The sequence below is a fragment of the Salmo trutta genome, chromosome 17 (assembly GCF_901001165.1).
Source record: "Salmo trutta chromosome 17, fSalTru1.1, whole genome shotgun sequence".
Classification (NCBI taxonomy): Eukaryota; Metazoa; Chordata; class Actinopteri; order Salmoniformes; family Salmonidae; genus Salmo; species Salmo trutta.
In genome coordinates, this window is record NC_042973.1 from 40064306 (window position 1) to 40090371 (window position 26066).

The 26066-nt window shown below is 42.6% G+C and overlaps 1 protein-coding gene across 2 annotated transcripts; it reads right to left on the reverse strand.

Annotated features, from left to right (window-relative positions):
* Positions 1–626: 626 nt before the first annotated feature.
* On the reverse strand, positions 627–26048 carry LOC115152181 (synembryn-B). 2 transcript variants are annotated; one of them, XM_029696764.1, is made up of 10 exons: positions 25805–26048; positions 25009–25056; positions 24280–24900; positions 20649–20743; positions 19856–20006; positions 18941–19036; positions 14390–14534; positions 5024–5168; positions 4637–4756; positions 627–835 (listed from the first exon to the last, which is right to left on the reverse strand). In XM_029696764.1, the coding sequence occupies exons 1-10, from the start codon at positions 25886–25888 to the stop codon at positions 727–729; spliced, it is 1614 nt and encodes a 537-aa protein (XP_029552624.1). In that variant the 5' UTR covers positions 25889–26048; the 3' UTR covers positions 627–726. The 2 variants fall into 2 exon arrangements, with proteins under 2 accessions (XP_029552624.1, XP_029552622.1); XM_029696762.1 differs by having other exon boundaries at positions 18941–19039.
* Between the last annotated feature and the right edge of the window lie 18 nt (positions 26049–26066).

Consider the following 26066-nt stretch of genomic DNA (forward strand, 5'->3'; position numbering starts at 1 on the left):
ATGTGGCAAAGCAAGTAACTGTTTGACTGGGGCAAATCCAATACAACACATTATTGAGTAACACTCCATATTTTCAAGCAGATTGGTGGCTGCATCATGTTATGGGTATGTTTGTAATTGTTAAGGACTGGGGAGTTGTTCATGATAAAAAGAAAATGAATGGAGCTAAGCACAGGCGAAATCCAAGAGAAAAACCTGGTTCAGTCTGCTTTCCACAATAACCTAAAACACAAGGCCAAATCTACACTGGAGTTGCTTACCAAGACAGTGAATGTTCCCGAGTGGCAGAGTTACAGTTTTGGCTTAAAGCTGCTTGAAAATCGATGGCAAGACTTGAAAATTGTTGTCTAGTAATGATCAACAACCAATTTGACAGAGCTTGAACAATTTTGAAAAGGATAATGGGAAAATGTTGTTCAATCCAGGTGTGCAAAGCTCTTAGAGACAGCTGTAATTGCTGCCAAAGGTGATTATAACATGTATTGACTCAGGGGTGTGAATACTTATGTAAATTAGATATTTCTGTATTTTCAATAAATTAGCAAAAATGTTAAGAACCTTTTTTCACTTTGTCATTATGGGGTTTTGTGTGTAGCTGGTTGAAAAAATAAATTATATTCAATCCATTTTGAATTCAGGCTGTAACAACAAAATGTTGAATAAGTAAAAGGGTATGAATACTTTGAGGGCACTGTATAGGGTGGTCTGATCTGTGTCGTAGTGGCTCTAGTCTGAGTCTGAGCTGCAGCTGTCAGCCGTGGGCTGTCTAAGAGCCTCCTCTAGGGGTGCCAGTGTGCCGTCCCTCCTCACCCCCATCGGTCTGATCAGCTGCTGCCTGTGGAGCACAAAAACAGACACAAACAACATCACAACTGGGTCGTATTCACTAGGCACCAAACGGAAGAAAACAAACTGAAACAGGCCGGGACTACCTGAACTTGTCCAATAAGAAACACTTGTTTTAATTTTCCATTTCAAAATGAATTCAACCCTGGTCTGGAGAACCGTGTTTGACGGTGATTAGAAACCACGATTGGGTTCAACTTAAATTGAAGGCAGTAATTCAGGAAGTAAACAAAAATTACAATTCAATAATTGAAAAAAGGTCATTTATTTTCAATGACTTCTCAATAAACTGAAAGGTAGAAGCTATTTCAAAACATTTTACATTTCTAAATTCAAATCACTTCCTGAATTGACTATATTCTATTCAAATTGAGCACAACCCCTGTTAGAAACAAGAATATTACTTTGTGGTATTCACAACACACAGTTTGTACATCACAGCAGGATAAAACAAATAGTCACCAACAAAGACTAGGGGGAGTGCAGAGGAAAACAAACATGTTACAACCCAGAAGAGGTCACTCAAGGTTGAGAAGAGGATGCACCCCAGAAGGATGCCTGTCAAGCAGTAGAAGGGCGCATTTGCCGATGTACTGTTAGCTGATGTTTACTTTGCAAGCTACCGTTAGAAATGTAGTAGTTGGCTAAACATAGTGGTAAGTAGACCTTATATAATTTTTTCTCCAAACAGCCTACCTAGCGAAGTTAGCTAACATTATCCCATTTTCAATGTTTTTAAGAGTGTTTAATCACAAATTGTCTATCTACCTAATAACCGATCATGTCAATATGGCTAGTTAACATGCTAACTTTCAGAGGATAAACTAGATGGCCATTTTAGCTTGCCATCTATAGTGGTGATGACAGTAGTCTGACTGACAACTACCAGGATGAGGACTTGCAGGTGTCAAGGTCTTTCCAAAAGGTCTGATCTCTGATGAAACAAGCTAAATGGCACGTTTGCTTAGCTAGCGAGCTCCATGCCAAATGGATAGGCTACCCTCACGTATCTGAAAATAATTGATCAATTGATGTTTACTGATCATGAAAAGCATTCAGTTACTTGCTGTATAACTGATGATAGAGCTAAATGTCGAATAATCGAAAATGTGTAGTTCTGACTATGCTCTTCAAGAGGTGTTGATATTAAAACCAAATAGTTATAACATTTATTTAACAATCTCTTAAAACGGCATGCAGTGGTCAATGGTTTTAGCAGAGCTGGGGGTCTCCTTGCCCCACAGCAGCCAAATCGAACACTACACTGTATTGTAACGTTTTGTTGATAACCTGTAATGGAACCGAATAAGAAGCATTTAGAACATTTTGGTCATTTAGCAGATGCTTAGTCCCAGTGTATGGATTTAGAAATCTTCTCCTTCAACATTTGACACAATAGTGTACAACGCCCACGTTTCATTTGGTAGACCAATCTGTTGCTGCCACAATCCACCTGCGCTGTTTTGAACCTCAAAACCCTTTATGTCACTCATTCTACACCTTCTAAAGAGGCCCGTTGTTGAGTGGTGGTGGCACGTCTTTTCTTACATCTGGCGCTCAAGAACCCTGGATGACGACCCGTCCCCCCTTCATTCACTCAAAACACATGTGAACACACACACAGACTCTTATTGTTGGTCATCTCCCCTTCCACGCTCTCCTCTCCTCTGTGGGTCAGTTTAATTACAGGATCAGTGCTCTGTGTAATCTCCTCAAAGCCACACCAGGCCCTCTATCCTAATCCAATTATATCTGCACTGTGTGCCACCAGCTCCCTCTCAGATGTGTTATCACAGAATTAGCCAATCAAAGTCTTAAAACCATGGCTACATTTGCATTCATTTGCACAATTCAAACACAAATTAACATATAACTCCTCATTCCTGGTTCCTCCCCCCAAAAACAGAGTAAAGCTCTGGAGGAGGACTATGATAAAGAAGACTTGGAGGTGAGCCATGTAATATGATTGTGCGGTATGAATACGGCACAAAGGAAATTTGAAGATCTTATCTCATGTCCTTTCAGTGAAAAGCACTAAATCATTTGTTTTATAAAAAAAGATACGTAAGCTGGGGCGAATTCTGACGACAACGCACAACCCTGTTTCACGGTGCCACATCCTCTATACATCCTCTATCAAATGCGTAATGAAACCATCAACAATAACCAAGACCAAAAAATATTAGAAACACTTGCTCTTTTCGTGACAGACTGACCAGGTCAATGCTATGTTAAATCACCTGTTAAATCCACTTCAATCAATGTAGATGAAGGGGAGGAGACAGGTTAAAGAAGGATTTTTAGTGAGACATGATTGGGTACTGTATATGGCAGGCTATGGCGGAAAGATGGCAGGTTAACGGTTATGGGGTCAGTGTTGTTGACAGATACGTTTTTGAGGTTTAGCCTCCTTCAGGACACTTCAGTATCTCCAAACAGAGAGCCATTCAGCCATCCACCTGTCCCAATCCCAATCACATCAACCAGAGATGGGCTTTATAAAGATATAATAACTTCTAACAGGGTGAAAAACAAGATAATGAGTCTAGAAAAAAAAACAGCCACTGACAACACTCCTACATTGTAGTCCGTTCTACCAATTAATCCCATGGTGCATCCTGTCCTGTTCCCCACTCTGCAGGATCTGAGGACCCAGGCAAGCAGATATGGTTTGTGTAGGGGGTCAGATTCAGAGCATGTGCTAATTGGAGGAGCAGGTAAGCTGCGAGGGGAAGCACATTCTTGCAGGGCCCTGAGCCATCTCCTGAGAGCCCATCGTGGCATGTTGGATAGGAAGGGCAGCAGCTGGTGAGTGTGGTTGCATCACAAATGGCACCCTATTCCCTATATAGTCCCAGACTGGTGAAAAGTACTGCACTATATAGGGAATAGGGTCCCATTTGGGATAAAACCTGTGTCATCACCCTCTCGCCATGTCTACTTGACACTGACTGACACAGCAGAATAGAGAGCTGGAGGGATACAGGAGGAGGAGGATCTGGCTTCAGAGGAAAGGAATCAGCCTCTTGTAGACAGGCACACGCGTCTCATTACGACTCAACCCCCTCTCTGTGGCTGAACAATGACAACGTCAGCTTTTCTTGTGTCTGTAAACATATTCACCCCTCCACCCCAAAACCAATGCCTCTTCTCTCTAATTGTGCCTATGTCTCAGTCCTACTCCCCTGTCAGTTAGCGTACAATGTTTGGCTCGTGGGCTGAATGAGGAGAAAGGTGAATAAAGGGAAGTAGACACGTTATTAAAAACCCTGACATAAAGTACCACATAAAGGAGTAGAAAGGAGCCGAGGGCTTCCGACCCCACTGTGTGGGCCAATTAGGACGCTAATTAATGGCGTTCTGGTAATGATGCAGCAGTGGCACGCCAACGGCGGCGGCTTCCATTGACTCTAGCTGAATGCAGTGGCGGCCGAGGTGGTATGGCCGGGGCCTAATTGAGCACCGGGGCTAACGGCAGGAGATTCTTCCTCAAATGAACTGGTTGGCAGGGAGCGCGCTCAGTGTCGCTCAGCCTCGCATCCACATCATTCTCTGAGTAGCGCTAGGTGCTGCTTGCTAAGGAAAGGCCAGTATGAATGAAGACAGCAGACGTTCAGGTTCAGGGGGACAAATAATAAGCCATAGAGAATCATTCAAACAGGATACAAAGCTATATAATTCAGAAAGGTTAATAATCTGGCATTGAGGGTTACAATGAATAGAAACACTGCTGGCAAACACAGTTGTTGTTGCATTCATACATGATGAGGTTGTATGGTGGTTGCTTTACCTTGACAACTTGTCAAACATGTTGACCAGTTTCTGGGCCTCATACTCTTTCTGATCCTCAGTCATGTCTTCGATGGGGTTAGGCATGGGCTCCTCCACGTGACCCGTGATGGGGTTGATGCTGAGTCAGACAGAGATAGGACAAAGAGAAGAAGTGTTTCGGCACTCCAGAACCAACATCGAACAGCCCTGGCCACTAGAGTGGCACTTAAGTGGTCTCACCTAAAAGTGATAAATTAAACACCCCTTGGTCCAATGGATTCTGTTGTAGTTAAATAAATGTTGTGGCACTCCCATGACACACCCTAAAGCCAACCCAATACATTTAGTCATTCAAAGCAAGGCATGCGTGTCTATGGTCATGTATTCAAAGCTTCTGCCTACTCACAAAGGTTTAGCCGATTTGTACTCTTCGGTGTCAGAGTCTTCGTCGTCTGAGTACAGAGTCTCTCCTCGCCCCCCTGCCAGCAGGCCTCGAGCCACCAGGAGTCCTGCTGCGTTACCATACCCAGTGTACTTCAACAGGTGGTCCACTGGAGGATTAGAGGGGGAGAAATCAGTACAAAACGATGGACAACTGTACTTTATGTAGGGATGGGGGTTTGAAATCATTTCACTATTCGAATAGTATCATACATTTTTGTTGGATATTCGAAAAACCATTTAAAGACGGTCATAAAAAGGATAATTTTGGTATTTGATTTAGAATTTTAAGACCCCTTGAAGTATATAAAAATAGAGTTTCATACATTTTACTTGGCCTTACTGCCATTAGCCCATAGAAACACATTGAATAACATTCATTACATGGAACAACAGAACAAAATTCCTTTTGATTTTTTTGGTTGGGACTGAAGTGTCTGTCCTACAGTGCATTCAGAAAGTATTCAGACCCCTCGACTTTTTCCAAAATGTTTTTACCTTACAGCCTTATTCTAAAACAGATTAAATATTTATTTTTCCCATCAAAGTTTTTGCCAATTAAAACAAATATTAAAAATAAAATACTGTATTTATATGTATTCAGATCCTTTGCAATGAGACTCGAAATTGAGCTCAAGTGCATCCTGTTTCCATTGATTATCCTTGATGTTTCTACAACTTGATTTGAGTCCACCTGTGGTAAATTAAATTGATTGGACATGATTTGGAAAGGCACACAACTGTTTACATAAGGTCCCACAGTTGGCAGTGCATGTCAGAGCAAAACTAAGCCATGAGGTCGAAGGAATTGTCCGTAGAGCTCCAAGACAGGATTGTGTCGAGGCACAGATCTAAGGAAGGATACAAAAACATTTATGCAGCATTGAAGGGCCCAAAGAACACAGTGGCCTCCATCATTCTTAAATGGAAGAAGTTTGGAAACACCAAGACTCTTCCTAGAGCTGGCCGCCCAGCCAAACTGAGCAATCAGTGGAGAAGGGTGACCAAGAACCCGATGATCACTCTGACAGAGCTTCAGAGTTCTTCTGTGGAGATGGGAGAACCTTCCAGAAAGAAAGAAATCTCTGCAGCCCGCCACCAAATCAGGCCTTTATGGTAGCGGTCAGATGGAAGCCACTTTCAGTAAAAGGCATGACAGCCCAGTTGGAGTTTGCCAAAAGGCACCTAAAGGACTCTCAGACCATGAGAAAACAACATTCTCTGGTCTGATGAACCCAAGATTGAACTCTTTGGCCTGAATGCCAAGCGTCACGTCTGGAAGACACTTGGCACCATCCCTAAGGTGAAGCATGGTGTAGGGATGTTTTTCAGCATCAGGGAGACTAGTCAGGAACGAGAAAAGATAAACAGAGTAAAGTACAGAGAGAGATCCTTGATGAAAACCAGCTCCAGAGCACTCAGGACCTCAGACTGGGGCAAAGGTTCACCTTCCAACAGGAAAATGACCCTAAGCACACAGCCAAGAAAACACAGGAGTGGCTTCAGTACAAGTCTCTGAATGTCCTTGAGTGGCCCTGCCAGAGCCCGGACTTGAATCCGATCGAACATCTCTGGAAAGACCTGAAAATAGCTGTGCAGCGACAATCCCCATCCAACCTGACAGAACTTGAGAGGATCTGCAGAGAAGAATGGGAAAAACTCCCCAAATATAGGTGTGCCAAGCTTGTAGTGTCATACCAAGAAGACTCAAGGCTGTAATCGCTGCCAAAGGATTACAAAGTAAAGGATCTGAATACTTATGTAAATGTGATATTTTAGTTTAGATTTTTAATACATTTGCAAAAAAAAATAAAAAACTGTTTTTGCTTTGCCATTATGGGGTATTGTGTGTAGATTGAGGGGGGGGGAAACAATATAATCCATTTTAGAATAAGGCTGTAACATAACAAAATGTGGAAAAAGTAAAAGGATCTGAATACTTTGCAAATTCACTGTATATCTGAGAGATAAGAAAGATCAGGAAAAATGTGTTATTATTATTGTTTTTTTTTTTTTTTTACATGTCTGCAACCCCTTATTTCTGGCACTAAACAGTCTCCACATTACCAGTCAAAAGTTAGAACACCTACTCATTCAAGGGTTTTTCATTTATTTTTACTATTTTCTACATTGTAGAATAATGTTGAAGACATTAAAACTATGAAATAACACATATGGAATAATGTAGTAACCAAAAAATATAGGATTAGATTTTAGATTCTTCAAAGTAGCCACTCGTTGCCTTGACAGCTTTGCACACTCTTGACATTCTCTCAACCAGCTTCACCTGGAATGCTTCTCCAACAGTTTTGAAGGAGTTCGCACATATGCTGAGCACTTGTTGGCTGCTTTTCCTTTACTCTGCAGTCCAACTCATCCCAAACCATCTCAATTTGGTTGAGGTCGGGTGATTGTGGAGGCCAGGTCACCTGATGCAGCACTCCATCCCTCTCCTTCTTGGTCAAATAGCCCTTACACAGCCTGGAGGTGTGTCAGGTCATTGTCCTGTTGAAAAACAATGAGTGGGACTAAGCACAAACCAGATGGAATGGCGTCTTGCTGCAGAATGCTGTGGTAGCCATGCTGGTTAAGTGTGAATTTAATTAAAAATAAATCACAAACAATGTCACCAGCAAAGCACCTCTACACAATCACTCCTCCATGCTTCACGGTGGGAACCATACATGCGGAGATCATCCGTTCACCTACTCTGCGTCTCACAAAGAGACAGCGGTTCGAACCAAAAATCTCCAATTTGGACTCCAGACCAAAGGACAGATTTCCACCGGTCTAATGTCCATTGCTCGCGTTTCTTTGCCCAAGCAAGTCTCTTCTTATTGGTGTCCTTTAGTAATGGTTTCTTTGCAGCAATTCGACCATGAAGGCCTGATTCACGCAGTCTCCTCTGAACAGTTGATGTTGAGATGTGTCTGTTACTTGAACTCTGAAGAATTTATTTGGGCTGCAATTTCTGAGGCTGGACACTAATGAACTTATCCTCTGCAGCAGAGGTAACTCTGGGTCTTCCTTTCCTGTGGTGGTCCTCATGAGAGCCAATTTCATCATAGCGCTTGATGGTTTTTGCAACTGCACTTGAAGGAACATTCAAAGTTCTTGAAAGTTTCTGTATTGACTGACCTTCATGGACTGTCGTTTCTCTTGGCTTATTTGTGCACGACCGGCTCAAAATCGGTCAATTTCAAATTGTGTTTTTTACATTGAATAAAAGTAGAGACTCAGAGCTACAAAATGGTATATCATACACTACAGTTGAGGAACAATGGGAAAGTTATTCTGCATTGAAAGTTGATTAACTTTTAAACTCACTTTTGAGAAAATGGCTTTTCAATGTTTTGGTACTACTATTGGAGAGCCCTTCTTTGTCTACACCCATTCAGCATCGTTCACAGCCTCTTAAGCTTTAGCCCCAACAACAGCAGTCAAGCATCCAAGCTAACTTGCTAGCTACATCCAGACATCTAAGTGAGAGAGAACAGCTCACTGAACATTACTCACCCTAGCAGAGATGGTTAGGCTGTTATGTTATCCAGAGCGTTGGTGACTGCAACTGTGCTGTCAGATTGTCCGTTCTTAAATTCAGAACGTTTCGCGTTGAGCAGGGTTGATCTGAACATTCTGACCTCACTGCAGCGGTCAAGCACCCAAGCTAACTGGCTAACATTGGCTAGTTTGCGAGCTACTTCCAGACACATAACGAGAGAACACCCCACTCTGACCATTTTACTCGCCCTAGCAGAGCTGGTTAGGCTGTTTTCATGTTATCCAGAGCGCTGGTGACTGTAACTGTGCTGCTGGCAACAACTACGCTTTTCTGCTGACGTTTACTGACACCGGCCATATTCAACGGGTGTTGAGCGTTTGTAAATTCATCAGTTATTCAGCGCTCTCTGCCACACTCAGACTAGAGTGCTCTGAAATCGGAGTAGATGGCCAGACTGAATTTACGAACGCACCCGAAATGGTTACTTGCATAGTGGAGTCTTTTATTAAGACATGTAGCTAGCAAGCTAGCTTGGTAAACAATGAACCATAATCCCTACTCATGACGTTACACCCTGCATGAATCTGCAGGTAGCTAACCAACCAGGTTCAATGTTAGCTAGATAATATTAGTCTATAGCTAGCTAAGTAAATGGCTCTGAGATACGAAAAATAAGGTCATACACGTAACATTAGCTAGCGAGCCAGCCAGCTAACGTTACATAGCTAGCTGGCTAGGTAAACAATGAACCATAATCACAACTCATGACATTATTACCCTGCATGGATCTGCAGGTAGCTAACCAACCAGGTTCAATGTTAGCTAGTTAGCATTAGGCTATAGCTAGCCAGGCAAATGTCTGTTAAAATTAGTAATATCTGAAAACGTAGCTAGCTAGACTATCTTACCCGTATACATCATTCATGGTTGGACGCTAGTTAGTTTAGTTTAGTTAGTTTGAAGATGTAATCCAGAGACAGGTATTTTCTCCATCTCCTTAGCTATCATACTTAACCTCTCTAGGGTATGTGGGACGAAATCGTCCCACCTACTCAACAGCCAGTGGAATCGCGTGGCGCGATATTCAAATACCTTACAAATGCTATTACTTCAATTTCTCAAACATATGACTATTTTACACCATTTTAAAAAGACAAGACTCTCGTTAACTTCTTACGGATATCCTACAAATAGGGGGCGCCACAGCGCATTTTGGAAAAAATTCGTTCCCATTTTCAACGGCCTACTAATCAAACTCAGAAGCTAGGACATGCATATACTTATTTTATATGGATAGAAAACACCCTAAAGTTTCTAAAACTGTTTGAATGGTGTCTGTGAGTATAACAGAACTCATATGGCAGTCAAAACCCCGAGACCGATTGAAACAGGAAGTGGGATTCTGAATTGTGGACTCGACTTCACAGCCTTCCCTGTAATTCACAACGTGACAAAACGTTCATTGAGCACTTTCTAGTGCTTCCACTAGATGTCCCCAGTCTTTACAAAGTGTTTTGAGCCTTCTACTGTCGAAACTCAGTGAAGGAGACGCTGTGGCAATTGGTCATAGTAGGAGGGCCATCAGCATTGTGACGTCGGCGGCCGTGTCTACCCCCACCTTTGGAAACGTTTTGAAACACAATGAAATCGTCCCACTCGAATCTTATTGGCTCTCTTGTTGAAACAGGCCCTGAAGATTAATGTTATACAACGTTTGACATGTTTGAACGAACCTAAAGGAGGGGAAAAAGTTATTTTTCGTAACCTAAGTCCCGCGCCCGGATCAACATTTGGATACAGCCTTCAGACGCGCTAACAACAGCAAGCTAATGGAACATAAAGGATGGACTTTTTCGACCGAAAATACATTTGTCGTGGACCTGGGATACCTGGAAGTGCTTTCTGATGAAGACAACTAAAGGTAAGGGATTATTGACAATATTATACAAGATCAGATGTGATTTGCGATTGTTCCAAGATGGCGCCGAGCTAGGTTTTCTAGCTCATTTTCTGAGTATCGCATCCCCTTTTATCTCAAAGTGTGATTACCCTGTAAAGTTAATTTAAAATCTGTTATGACGGGTGTTTTCAAGAGATATTCATCTATAAATCTTAGATTGACAATATAAAATAAAAAAATCGTTTTCGAATAGTAATTTATGAAATTGTAGCACTGTTTCCCGGGACGCATTTTATGGGAAAATAGTTAGCCAACGTCAGACGCCGATGTAAAATGCTGTTTTTATATAGAAATATGACCTTTATTGAACAAAAGAATGCATGCTGTGTGTAATATGATGTCCTAGGTGTGTCATCTGATGAAGTTTGTAAAAGGTTAGTGCTGCATTTAGCTGTTTTTTGGTTATTTGTGATGCATGTGCTTGGTCGGAAAATTCAAATGATGCTACTTTTACCATGTACTCCTCTAACATAATCTAATGTTGTGCTTTTCCTGTAAAACCTTTTTGAAATCGGACGACGAGGGTCGATTCAAGAGAGGGTATCTATAAAACGATATGAGACAGTCCTATATTTGAAAAAAAAAAAAATATTGACATTGCTAATGTCGCTAGGAGTTTTTCGCTGGAAAATGATCCCGCTAACGGGATGAGACGCTCAAGAGGTTATTAATCTAACCACACTGTCCGATTTCAAAAAGGCTTTACAACGAAAGCAAAACATTAGATTATGTCAGCAGAGTACCCAGCCAGAAATAATCTGACACCTATTTTTCAAGCTAGCATATAATGTCACATAAACCCAAACCACAACTAAATGCAGCACTAACCTTTGATGATCTTCATCAGATGACATTCCTAGGACATTATGTTATACAATATATGCATGTTTTGTTCAATCAAGTTCATATTTATATCAAAAACCAGCTTTTTACATTAGCATGTGACGTTCAGAACTAGCATACCCACTGCAAACTTCCGGTGAATTTACTAAATTACTCACGATAAACGTTCACAAAAAACATAAATTATTTTAAGAATTATAGATACAGAACTCCTTTATGCAATCGCTATGTCCGATTTTAAAATAGCTTTTCGGCAAAAGCACATTTTGCAATATTCTGAGTAGATAGCTCGCCATCACGGGCTAGCTATTTTGACACCCACCAAGTTTGGCACTCACCAAACTCAGATTTACTATAAGAAAAATTGGATTACCTTTGCTGTTCTTCGTCAGAATGCACTCCCAGGACTTCTACTTCAATAATAAATGTTGGTTTGGTTCAAAATAATCCATAGTTATGTTCAAATATCCTGTTTTTTGTGTGCGTTCAAGACACTATCCGAAGGGTAACGAAGGGTGACGCGCCCGGCGCGTATCGTGACAAAAAAATTCTAAATATTCCATTACCGTACTTCGAAGCATGTCAACCGCTGTTTAAAATCAATTTTTATGGTGATTTTTCTCGTAAAAAGGCGATAATATTCCGACCAGGAAACCTTGTTTTCGTTCAAAGACTGAAAATCTAAAATGGACTCTTCACGCGCCCCCGTCTCATTGTTCTCAGATCGACCACTTACCAAATGCGCTACTGTTTTTCAGCCATGGCCTGCAAAGTCATCATTCAACGTTCTGCCGCCTTCTGAGAGCCTATGGGAGCTGTAGGAAGTGTCACGTTACAGCAGAGATCCTCAGTTTTCAATAAAGAGAGTGTAGAAGGCCAAGAAATGGTCAGAGAGGGCACTTCCTGTTTGGAATCGTCTCAGGTTTTTGCCTGCCATATGAGTTCTGTTATACTCACAGACACCATTCAAACAGTTTTAGAAACTTTAGGGTGTTTTCTATCCAAATCAATTATATGCATATTCTAGTTTCTGGGCAGTAGTAATAACCAGATTAAATCGGGTACGTTTTTTATCCGGCCGTGCAAATACTGCCCCCTACCCTAGAGAGGTTAAATTCCACTGATTTCAGTCCTCCAGAAAGTGGCGAGCAACACTTATGCAGTTTTAATACAAGATACATATTTTTTTAAAGCCGCGTTAGACAGGATTACCTAGACATACTGACCAGCTCAAATAGACAAAAGCATGCTATATGGCAGACCAATCCAAACTCATCTCTCGGCATGTCCAGCCCACTCATCTCAGCCAATCATGGCTAGTGGGAAGGTTGCTCACTTTTTCTTTGGCTAAACCAACTAGGCTCGTAAATTAACAATTGTATTAGTATTTACAGGTTTGTTATTAAGGCACATGAAAGTTCACAAGTTCGAGAAGGCATTTCTGGCAAAAAAAATGCATTTTGATTTTTTTTTAAAGTTTACGTTCAAACAACTCTCTTGTGAAGTAGTGACCCGCGACATATGCCTAGTTTCCTGAAACGGGTCACATTTGAGCTGTTCTTGCCATAATATGGACATGGTCTTTTACCAAATAGTGCTATCTTCTGTATACACCCCTACCGTGTCACAACACAATTGATTGGCTCAAATGCATTAAGGAAAGAAATTCCACAAATTAACAAGGCACATCTGTTAATTGAAATGCATTCCAGGTTACTACCTCATGAAGCTGCTTGAAAGAATGCCAAACGTGTGCAAAGCTGTCATCAAGGCAAAGGGTGGCTACTTTGAACAATCTCAAATATAAAATACATTTGTATTTGTTTAACACTTTTTTGGTTACTACATGATTCCATGTGTTATTTCATAGTTTTGATGTCTTCACTATTATTCTACAATGTAGAAAATAGTAAAAATAAAGAAAAACCTTGAATGAGTAAGTGTGTCCAAACTTTTGACTGGTACTGTATACTTCCATTCATTTTTTCAACTGGTACCAGGGGACATTCAGATGAGTCTTGTGAGGCCTGTAGGCGTCCTAGAGCATAACAACCGACATGTACGTCTCACCTTCCCATAGAGGGGTCATAATAGTTTATAGGTCAAACCGTTCGGACCCTACAGACAATTTTGTGAGAAGACCAATTTGTGGGATGTCCATGGTCTGACAAATACCGCATCCGATGTAAAAAAAAAAAAAAAAAAACATCTCCAGCTTAAACTGACCGATTAGCATTTTTTTTTGTTTTTTATTATACTAATTAGATTTCCGTGGGGCCACGGACATCGACCTGGGGGGGGGGGGGGGGGGGGGTGAAGAAGATATATATTTTTCAATGGGCTATTGACGACCAGTACCAAAGGCAACTCGGCATCAGCCAAGACTATCTAACTTATAGCAGACACAATGTTATTTATTATCCCATATAACAGTGCCTGTCTTGACCGGAGTAGCTTAGAGAAGCTAGCTTGGTAGGATAGCCAGCTATCGCTAGCCAAGATAGCCAGCCAGCTATCGCTAGCCAAGATAGCCAGCTATAGCTAGCCAGGATAATTGAGGCCACATGCTGCACTTTCTCCACCACCCCATTCAGTTAAAACAGCCTCCCTGTTAGTTAATTGTTGTAGCCTACTCCTTCTCGCTAACTTTTAATTCCGTTATTTTATTCCATCTTGCATTGCATTAAGTGAACTGTCACTCCACTTGCCATATATTAAGAATATTTTCCGCTTTGATTGGCCAACATAAACAAGCTACACATTTACGGTGCGCACGTCATAAAACTATGACGTTTGTCGTTTTCTTATATTATTAATTTTAAATGTCATGGTATATCCCTGTATGTAACATGAATATTTTAATTTATAAAAAACCTTTTCAGTGTTAAAAATAAGTAAATCATTATTATATATTTTTTATTCAGAAAAAATGAACTCACAAGTATTCGAATACTAACGTTGTCCGTTCGGATATTCGAATAACCGTGCACATCCCTATCATACAGTCTGCTCATTGTCTCTCTCACCACTCTCTTTGCAGAGGACGAAGAGGAACTCTGCAGCGCTCTGCTTCACGCCCATGTCCACGTGGGTCATGAGGCGCACCAGCTTGTTCCTAACGGTGGACCCTATCTCCGGCCTGACCTTGACCTCCTTCAGCGGGGGCAGTACCTGGAGACAAACACATCCAACGGGGGCAGAGCCACAGTGAAAATTAACACTGTAGTACACTAGACTAGTGAACTGAGTGATCAGGCCAGCTAATGATCCATCTGCCACTGCTGGAGGATATGTTAGAAGAAATGTAATCTAGGCAGATTTTGTAAGATATGTTGTAAAATATGTGATCTAAATACACTGAACAAAAATATAAATGCAACATGCAACAATTTCACTGAGCTACAGTTCATATCAGGAAATCAGTTAATTGAAATACATTAATTAGGCCCTAATCTATGGATTTCACATGACTGGGAATACAGATATGCATCTGTTGGTCACAGATACCTTTTTAAAAAAGGTAGGGACATGGATCAGAAAACCAGTCAGTATCTGGTGTGACCAACATCTGCCTCATGCAGCGTGACACATCTCTTTCGCATAGAGTTGATCAGTCTGTTGATTGTGGCCCATGGAATGTTGTCACATTTCTCTTCAAAGGCTGTGCGAAGTTGCTGGATATTGGAGGGAACTGGAACACAGCATATTTTCATCAGCTGCCCGGGTGGCTGATCCAGAGCATCCCAAACAGGCTCAATGGGTGATATGTCTGATGAATATGCAGGCCATGGAAGAACTAGGACATTTACAGCTTCCAGGAATTGTGTACAGATCCTTGCGACAGATCATGCTAAAATACTGTATGAGGTGACGGCAGTAGATGAAGGGCACGACAATAGTCTCAGGATCTCTGTGCATTCAATTTGCCATCGATAAAATGCAATTGTGTTCATTGTCCATAGCTTATGCCTGCCCATAACCCCACCATGGGGCGCTCTCTGTTCACAATATTGATATCAGCAAACAGCTCGCCCACATGACGCCATACACACTACACTGTCTGCCATCTGCCCGGTACAGTTGAAAACGGGATTCATCCAAGAAAAGCACACTTCTACAGGGTGCCAGTGGCCATTGAAGGTGAGCATTTGCCCACTGAAGTCGGTTACGACGCCAAACTGCAGTCAGGTCAAGACCCTGGTGATGATGACGAGCAGGCAGATGAGCTTCCCTGAGACAGTTTCTGAAAGTTTGTGCAGAAATTATTCAGTTGTGCAAACCCACATTTTCATCAGCTGTCCGGGTGGCTGGTCTCAGACTATCCCGCAGGTGAAGAAGCCAGATGTGGAGGTCTTGGCCTGGTTATACATGGTCTGCGGATGTGAGCTTGGACGTACTGCCAAATTCTATAAAACGGCTATTTCCAAACTGGGGTATGTGCAATGCCGTCAGGGGTACGCCAAATAAAAATGTGATTCACATTTTCAAATAGTCCATTTAGATTTTCCAACGGGGCTATACATTTGGGTAATGTTTTTTTCGAGCCCGAGTAGCCACGTTTCACTGCCAAAAATAAAATGAAACCATATAGTGTTCAGTGAAATAACAACAATGTCAAATAATTAACATCCAATCACAGTAACCGTTACTCTCTTGCGGGAATTCCCCTAACGGTCCGTATGTAGCCAAATGTAGCTGCTGCTCATTCCGTTTGCTAAAAAATAGATAAATGGTTAAAAAAAAAGTAAGGCCCGCAACTACCAGCAGTACTACACCTGTCAACGACAAAAGTTGTTCTGCTTCCACAAGCACATCCAATGCTAGCATGAGTAATTCTACATTTGTTGCTAGCCCAGCTATCATGGACACTGACAGTTGTGAATCTGATGCAGCTGAAGAGCTACTGCCCCCTTACCCGGGAAAGCATCAAACAGACAGAGACGTTGGACCATCGAAGAGGCGCAAATATGATGAGAACTACATTGATTTGGGGTTCACTTATATTGGAAGTAGTGCCTTTCCTCAGCCACAGTGTGTTATATGTGCAAAAGTACTAACTTGATGAAACCTTCACTCTTGCGCAGACATTTAGAAACATGTCAATTTGAAAAATAAGCCACTGGAGTATGAGCAAGAATTAAGATGACTTTCGAGTAGTAAGACATGTATAAAAGCAACAGAAACCATTAATAAGAAGGGGCTAGAAGCGTCTTATATGGTGAGCTATGACATGCAAGCCCCATACTATTGTGGAGGACTTAATTCTTCCTACTGCCGGGAATATGGTTGGGACAATGCTGGGAGAAAAGGCACAAAAAACGATACAGTAACTTTCTTCATCAAACAACACCGTTTCACGACGCATCAGTGACATGGCATGAGATGTTTTAAAACAATTACTGCTTTGCATACAAGCCAGTGAATTCTATGCGTTACTGCTGGATGAGTCAACAGACGTGGCGGGCCTGGCACAGCTCCTGGTACAGTTGAAGTCGGAAGTTTACATACACCTTAGCCAAATACATTTAAGCTGAGTTTTTCACAATTCCTGACATGTTGTCCATTTGGAAGACCCATTTGCGACCAAGCTTTAACTTCCTGACTGATGTCTTGAGATGTTGCTTCCATATATCCACTTAATTTTCCTCCCTCATGATGCCATCTATTTTGTGAAGTGCACCAGTTCCTCCTGCAGCAAAGCTCCCCCACAACGTGATGCTGCCACCCCCGTCCCTCACAGTTGGGATGGTGTTCTGCGGCTTGCAAGCCTCCCCCTTTTTCCTCCAAACATGATGGTCATTATGGCCGAACAGTTCTATTTTTGTTTCATCAGACCAGAAGACATTTCTCCAAATCTTTGTCCCCATTTGCAGTTGCAAACCATAGTCTGGCTTTTTTATGGCTGAATTTGAGTAGTGGCTTCTTCCTTGCTGAGCGGCCATTCAGGTTATGTAGATATAGGACTTGTTTTACTGTGGATATAGATACTTTTGTACCTGTTCCCCTCCAGCATCTTTACAAGGTCCTTTGCTGTTGTTCTGGGATTGATTTGCACTTTTCGCACCAAAGTACGTTCATCTCTAGGAGACAGAACGCATCTCCTTCCTGAGCGGTATGACGGCTGCGTGGTCCCATGGTGTTTATACTTGGTACTATTGTTTGTACAGATGAACGTGGTACCTTCAGGCGTTCGGAAACTGCTCCCAAGGATGAACCAATTTTTTTCTGAGGTCTTGGCTGATTTCATTTGATTTTCCCATGATGTCAAGCAAAGAGGCACTGAGTTTGAAGGTAGGCCTTGAAATACATCCACAGGTACACCTCCAATTGACTAAAATGATGTCAATAAGCCTATCAGAAGCTTCTAAAGCCATGACATTTTCTGAAAATTTCCAAGCTGTTTAAAGGCACAGTCAACTTAGTGTATGTAAACTTCTGACCCACTGGAATTGTGATACATTGAATTATAAGTGAAATAATCTGTCTGTAAACAATTGTTGGAAAAATTACTTGTGTCATGGCCAAAGTACATGTCCTAACCGACTTGCCAAAACTATAGTTTGTTAACAAGAAATTTGTGGAGTGGTTGAAATACTTGTTTTAATGACTCCAACCTAAGTGTATGTCAACTTCCGATTTCAACTGTACCTATGTGAGTGGATTCTCAGCCCTCACAGACTGTGTGTGGAAAATGATTTAAGACTGAGACTCTCTCCAGTACAACATTGCAGAGTTATGTGCACCCTTTCAAGCACACCCTTCTATTTAACCTTATTTGTTCATCACAATTTCTGATGAACAAATAAGGTTTTATATGTAAGATGGCTAAATAAAGAGCAAAATTATTGATTATTATTATTTGTGCCCTGGTCCTATAAGAGCTCTTTGTCACTTCCCACAAGCCGGGTTGTGACAAAAATTCATACTATTTCTTATGTTTAATAAAGGTATTGTATAGTGTGTGTGTGGCAGACTCACAATGATGGCAAAAAACAACATTTGAGAGTGCGATGGAGGTTGTACGTTTGAAGGGGTACGGGACTATAAAAAGTTTAGGAACCACTGCTATAAAACAACGTTCAGTCACCATGCCAATTGCACACTCTCAACTTTAGACATCTATGGCATTGAGTTGTGTGACAAAACTGCACATTTTAGAGTGGCCTTTTATTGCCCCCAGCACAAGGTGCACCTGTGTAATGATCATGCTGTTTAATAAGCTTCTTGATATGCCACACCTGTCAGGTGGATGGATTATCTTGGCAAAGGAGAAACGCTCACTAACAGGCATGTAAACAAATTTGTGCAAATTTTTTTTGAGAAATATGCTTTTTGTGGTTATGGAACATTTCTGGGATCTTTTATTTCAGCTCATGAAACATGGGACCAACACTTTACATGTTGCATTTAGATTTTTGTTCTGTATGTATGTATGTATTTCACACTGATGAAGTAGTTTCACTAACTTTGAAGATCTTAATTTTGCATCACTTTTTATGTATAAGGATAGGATAGATTAGAACATGCCCATAAAGTGTATGTTCAAGCTCAAGGCCCCTCTAGCTCCAGCACCCTACCTGTGTCTTGATGTATCTGCGGATCTCCCTGTGGTACCTGGAGCCCTCAGTCAGCAGGCTGAGCACTGGGGTCAGCCCCTCTTTGTAGTTGGCACCCTGCTTGGAATGAGACACACATGAGGCGAGTGACGACAGGCATGCCCACAGAGGCACTGTAGCAGTTGGATTGTGGACCATTAGCAAAATAACTATTCAGGAATGTATTAGTAATTAAATTTCTATGTTGTGTGGACAGCTTCTAATAGGATGGCCAAGATTTCCACATCATTTCATTGGCTTGTTCAGTAGAGAATGACGTTACTACATAAACAGCCATATGAATTTCTAAATGGCCTCTAACAGTTAGATAGTCAGTTCCTTAAATGGTGGGTGAGAAGCCACTGGTGGACTGCATCATTGAGGTTAATTCTACTTTGGCTTGAAACATTGTTTTGTTTAACTTGTTGGTCAAGAGGAAATGCAAAAGTGTTGGCATGGTTTGTAATAGCAGCCACCGAGATCAAGCAATCAGTTTGAAGAAAGACGCAGAATCAGCAAGGACTGGTTTGTAGATAAGTGATTCTGTGTAGTCCGATATCTCAAACACACACAATGGGGCGAATCCTAACTTCCACTGAAGTCAAATTTCACTTACACGTGCATTGATGTCAGTGAGAGACATTTAAGTTATTTAACAGACGCTCTTTTCCAGAGCGGCTTACAGGAGCAATTATGGTTAAGTGCTTTGCACAAGGGCACAGACAGATTTGTTACCTAGTCAGCTCGGGAATTTGAACCAGCAACCTTTCGGTTACTGGCCCAATGCTCTTAACCGCTAGGCTACCTGCAGCCTCAGTGAAAATGTAAGTGACTTTAAGTGAACATTTGACTTAAGTGGAAGGATTCGCCCAATGTCTCTGGTCCACCAGTTCTTACCTTGTCTATCCTCTTCTCCATAAAGTCCAGTAGCACCTGCACAGCGTCCATGTTCTTCCCGCTGTACTCCTCCTGGCCCCCCTGGACCGGCAAGTCAATCAGCACATCCAGACATGACACTGGCAGGTTACTCAGCAGGTTGATGGTGTGGCTGGAGGAGAAGAAGGAAGACATGAGGAAAAAGGAGAAAGGACAGTGGTTAATCGTTGGTTATAGCATGTAGGAAAGATTAACAAATGCTAAATATGGTTTCGTTCTTAAGAATAGGCTACATCCATGTCATTGTTTTCTACCAATCATGAGACTTTTTAAAGACTACGTGTTTGTTAAAAGCACTTTCATCTAGCATGAATACACATTGTTGTGTTTGCGTCAAGACCACAGGGCATTCCATCAGTCTAAACAGACAAGGACCTAAGGTCTACTTTGGATTCTGGACAATGGGCTAACCCCGTGACCAGAGGGACACAACAACATAATCCATAGGACCACAGGGAGCATTATCAATCACTTTTACATGATACATTCTTTACATTCTCGCATGTCCTTCAAAAGAAAGCTTTGTAGTTAATTTGCATCAAGGAGACGTCCAGAAAAGACATACTGCCATATGACTTCAAAAAACAGTCTTGGCTTAAAGTTTTAACTTTCTCATGAGCTGGATGCTGTCACTGTTGACTACAGAGAGTAATCATTGGATGGTGATTCATTCGTACAAACCAAATGATGAATGTGTACTTTCAGGATGCAGTTTTGCCCTGTTATGTGGAGAGCAGTGAGAAGGGTTGCCAACCTGTGTGCTTCCTCTGTTTTGTCCTCTGTCTGAGTCTTTAGCATCAATAGATGGCGCATGATGGCGGTGACAAGGCGGAGCTGGTGGTCACCACCCTATCAAATGAAGGATGTAAATCAAATCCAATTTTATTGGTCACATACACATATTAAGCAGATGTTATTGCGGGTGAAGCGAAATGCTTGTGTTCCAAGCTCCAACAGTGCAGTAGTATCTAACAATTCACAAAAATACACAAATCTAAAAGTAAAAGAATGGAATTAAGAAATATCTAAATATTAGGACGAGCAATGTCAGAGTGGCATTGACTAAATACAGTAGAATAGAATACAGTATATACACATGAGATGAGAAAAGCAGTATTTAAACATTATTAAAGTGACTAGTGTTCCATTATTAAAGTGGCCAGTGATTCCTTGTCTACGTATATAGGGCTGTAGCCTCTAAAGGTTGAGCAGCCGGGTGGTACAAGGCTAGTGATGGCTATTTAACAGTCTGATGGCCTTGACATAGAGGCTGTTTTTCAGTCTCTCGGTCCCAGCTTTGATGCACCTGTACTGACCTCGCCTTCTGGATGATAGCGGGGTGAACAGGCTGTGGATCGGGTGGTCGATGTCCTTGATGATCTTTTTGGCATTCCTGTGACATTGGGTGCTGTAGGTGTCCTGGAGGGCAGGCAGTGTGCCCCCGGTGATTCGTTCGGCAGACCGTACCACCCTCTGGAGAGCCCTGCAAATGCTGGTAGTGCAGTTGCCGTACCAGGTGGTGAAACAGCCCAACAGGATACTCTCAATTGTGCATCTGTAAGTTTCTGAGGGTCTTAGTGGCCAAGCCAAATTTATTCCACCTCCTGAGGTTGAAGAGGCGCTGTTGCGCCTTCTTCACCACATGGTCTGTGTGGGTGGACCATTTCAGATTGTCAGTGATGTGTATGCCGAGGAACTTGAAGCTTTCCACCTTCTCCACTGCGGTCATGTCGATGTGGATAGGGGAGTGCTCCCTCTGCTGTTTCCTGAAGTCCACCATCAGCTCATTCGTTTTGTTGACGTTGAGAGAGAGGTTATTTTCCTGGCCCCACTTTGCCAGGTCCTTCACCTCCTCCCTGTAGGCTGTCTGCTCATTGTTGGTAATCAGGCCTACTACTGTTGTGTCGTCTGCAAAGTTGATGATTTAGTTGGAGGCGTGCCTGGCCACGCAGTCATGGGTGAACAGGGAGTACAGGAGGGGGCTGAGCATGCACACTTGTGGGGCCCCTGTGTTGAGGATCAGCAAAGTGAAGGTGTTGTTTCCTACCTTCACCACCTGGGAGCGGCACGTCAGGAAGTCCAGGACCCAGTTACACGGGGCGGGGTTCAGACCCAGGGCCTCGAGCTTAATGATGAGCTTGGAGGGTACTATGGTGTTGAAGGATGAGCTAAAGTCAATGAACAGCATTCTGACGTAGGTATTCCTCTTGTCCAGATGGGATAGGGCAGTGTGCAGTGCAATGGCAACTGCATCATCTGTGGATCTATTGGGGCGGTAAGCAAATTGAAGTGGGTCTGTGGTGTCAGGTAAGGTAGAGGTGATATGATCCTTGACTAGCCTCTCAAAGCATGATGACAGAAGTGAGTGCTTCGGGACGATAGTCATTTAGTTCAATTACCTTTGCTTTCTTGGGTACAGGAACAATGGTGAACATCTTGAAGCAAGTGGGGACAGCAGACTGGGATAGGGAGAGATTGAATATGTCCGTAAACACACCAGCCAGCTGGTCTGCGCATGCTCTGAGGACGCGGCTAGGGATGCCATCTGGGCCAGCAGCCTTTGCCAGGGTTAACACGCTTAAATGTCTTACATCGGCCACGTACAACAGACTGATCCTTAAGGAAGCATTTCATTGCTTCAAACAAAAGGAGGGGAGGGACTAAGCAGGTAGGGGTAAGAATGATAAAATTAGCTATGGAAGAACCGGGAAGGGGAGGCGGTCATGTCAAAAAGAAAACATAGGAAGACATTGGTCATAGCTCATAACCTGTATCATTTAGGTAACATTTATTATTCCAATACAGGGGTAAAATGTTGTTGTTTTTTTATATTAAAAGACATGAACAGAGAGAGCGAGAGAAAGGAGAAAGAGGGAGGGACTGTAACTATGGAGAGATTGAGGAAAGATGAGAGGAATTATGGATTTCCGGATCTGGAAGTCAGACCTAAGAGCTGTGAGTCACTGAGCACAGGCTTTCCATTCCATGCAAATGACCATGTGGGATTGACTCATGAGATGAACACAGGGCTTTTCTGATCAACGCCACAGATTATCCATTATATTGACCAGATACTCAAGTGGCCGCTCTGACAATGAAAAGAAATGGAAGGTAGTCGGGAGGAGGCAAGACCAGGTGGGGCCATTCTAGCCAATGAGAGGGCAGATACGTGTGTAAACAACAGGCACACATTTCTTCTCAATGTTGCCAGGATGCCACATGTTCCTACTTATATCAGTACACTCGTAACAACCTAAGCATTACCACATTTCTATTCGATTAATAAGCCATGTGTAGCAAATAAGCCATATATATTTTTTCCATACAAAAACTCCTCGCTTTGTGAGCAAAAAAACAAAACAAAAACACCACCTGCTGCAGAAGACAGATTTTGGTCCCAGTTATCCCTCTAGCTTCACCTTTTCCTCTCTGCCAACAATAGGATGGGAGGGACTCAACAAGATGTCAGCTACAATGGTGAGAGGCAAGGGTGACCAGCCCCAATCATGAAAATCCACAATCTCACAACTAACATGGAGAAAAACATATTTGGACCAATAGCACTTTGAGGCACAATACGAGCCAGTAGTTAAAGCAGGCAGCTCTCCTGACCAGCCTGAATTAGAGAACTCTTTGCAAATCTATAAATATCAATGACACTTTTGGCGTGTCAAATTATCACTGATAGACATTCAATACCGGATCCAACAGATTAATATCTTTGATTTAGCAGCGGGATGTGCCCCTCTGCTTCATGATGTGATGCTGTGACATTATAGGCTGAGCGAGCTTTGAGGGGAGTGAGCAACATAGGATTATTTCACTAACTCCCCCTGGCTAATCAAGAAAGCTGTAAAGGTGCCAAAGGAGTTTAAGCGAGGTCTGATAGCTGATAAACCTCTTATTGCTGCACAGGCTTAGTTAGGGCTTTCAATTTAAGGGATGTTACTCAATAAAGGCAAGTGTCTTGCTGTTAAACTATCTGTAAATAATAGCCTTCAACCAAAGCATGCAAAGTTTGGTGACTTCTATGCTGAATTCAAAATATGCAAGGGGATGTGTCCATCCACAGCCAGTGAGATGCAAAGAATTTATGTTTATGCAGTAACTCTAAACACTGTGTGATGCTGTGATACTATAGGCTGGGCTCATGGCTGCAGCGTCTAGCCCTCTTTGAGCTCTGAATAATAATAATAATAATAGCCATTTAGCAGATGCTTTTATCTAAAGCGACTAAAGGTATGTGTGCATACCTTCAACTGAGCCATACAGGACCACGTGACTGCCATGTTACAAGTACAGCGTACATATCCTCTTTAAAAAGGAAAAAACTCCAAAAGGAGAAAAACATTCTGTAACAGACAGGGGGTGTAACTGTAACTCACCTCATCGCTAGTGTCAGACAGCGTGAGGTTGAACAAGGCTTTCAGGGCCTCCATGGCCCTCTCGTTGTCTTCAGCAGGGATAGGCAAGGCCTGGAGGCCTGGATGGGCCACCTCGTAGGGGCCCACCCAGCGTAGGTCCAGGGTACGCTCCAGCACCTCTGTGAGGAGCCCCACGGCATGCAGCTCCCTCTGGAGGCCCCCCCGGACGTCTGGCCGCAGAGCCGAGAGCAGGAAGAGCAGGCGCAGGGAGAACAGGCCCACCTCGTGACACCCGGCACGGGCGGCGTGCAAGCGGGAACACAGACCACGTGCCAGCTGCACGTCGGCACCCACCTGCTGTGCCGCCACGCTGTTAAACACCACGTTACACAGGCACTTAAGGGCCTCCACCACCACCTTCTCTTCCTCCTCTGTCTGGGCATCCTCTTGCAGACTGTCACCTCCCTCCTCTCCCGCCTGCAGCCGAGCCAGCCCGGCCAGAACAAGCATGCCCTCCCGGGTGCCCACAGGGCCCAGGACTCGCTTGTCCCGGGACAGGATACGAAGGGTCTCCAGGCAGGTGCTCTGGCAGCAGGACCCAACCTGCCTCCCCAGCACAGTCAGCAGACCCTGACACAGCCTCTGCACAGTGAGAGAAGGTTAGTTCATCATAAAACACACAGGGGGCAGAAGCATTATCTAGGCTATAAGTGAAAGTGAAGCACCAGACAAGGCAGAGTGTTTACTTACACTTCGAAGGTCCTCCTCTTTTGGGTCAAAGGTGAATGTGCGACTATTCTGAAAAAGACAGTATACATTAGTCTTGCTGAAACAAACTCAGTGTTCCTGGCAGGTCTCCCTCGCTGTGTACCATGTGAGTTACGTCAGCAAGGTTAAGTACTAATGAGAGAAAAGTCAAATGCATATGCTAAATGTGCTTTGTCACCTTCATCTGTGCATGAATTAAATATTCTCATAAATGTTATCTAGAATTAATTTGTTTCTATGATACAGTAAATAGCTTGTGCAGACAGATTGGAAGTATGAGTGCATTAGATAGGATATACGAGTGTAATGCAAAGTATATCGCCATCAGGCTCTGTCTGGTTATCAGCGGCCAACGACGTTAGCTAGCAAATGTACCTAGCTAGTTAGCTCAAGTTACAGCAGGAAATGCAGCAACAGCTATCACTAAATGGGAGCTAGCTAGAATGTTTCATTATATACGCATGCTGTCATTGTATGCATAGCTAGCTACAGTACACGATTAGAAAGTTATACCCTACAATATTTGGCCACAACACTAGCTAACGTTAGCTAGCTAGCAACCCAGCTAGCCAGGATGAAAATATGCTTCCTGCAACACAGCAATAGGTTTTAAACTCGTTGATTCCTTTCAAAATGAAAGGGGGAATGCAAGTTCTAGATACACATAGTTTTAGTACTAATTTTAGCAGCTATGATTATGTAAACGTTTTTAGATGGCTGGCGAAGTAGCTAATAACTTTGTTTTGGTTGACGTCAAAGCGAGGAGAATTACACCCACCTCTCCGTTGTACTGGTGCAAAAGCCGTCTAATTTCCTCTTCATTGTTAGTCTCGAGCTGAGACAGGATACTGTTTAAATCCATTCTTAAAATATCTCAATGACAATTCAACAACTGTAACGTTAGAGTACGTTTCTGAATAATTTGCAGCACCCTATTTGTTTTGTATTCGTCTGACATACAGTACACAGCTGGTTCCGGCTACATTCACCCTTCTTCCTTGTTTCAACTTTCACCAGTTAACGTCACGATCTCATCGAAA

What these genes read in the sequence shown, in the direction of transcription:
- LOC115152181 (XM_029696762.1), bottom strand. Translation starts at nt 25,888, where the DNA reads ATGGATTTAAACAGTATCCTGTCTCAGCTCGAGACTAACAATGAAGAG. An exon ending in TGGAGAAGAGGATAGACAAG is followed by an intron (nt 19,040 to 19,855) that starts GTAAGAACTGGT and finishes TCTCATTCCAAG; the next exon opens with CAGGGTGCCAACTACAAAGA. An exon ending in TACAAATCGGCTAAACCTTT is followed by an intron (nt 4,757 to 5,023) that starts GTGAGTAGGCAG and finishes TGTCTGACTCAG; the next exon opens with CATCAACCCCATCACGGGTC.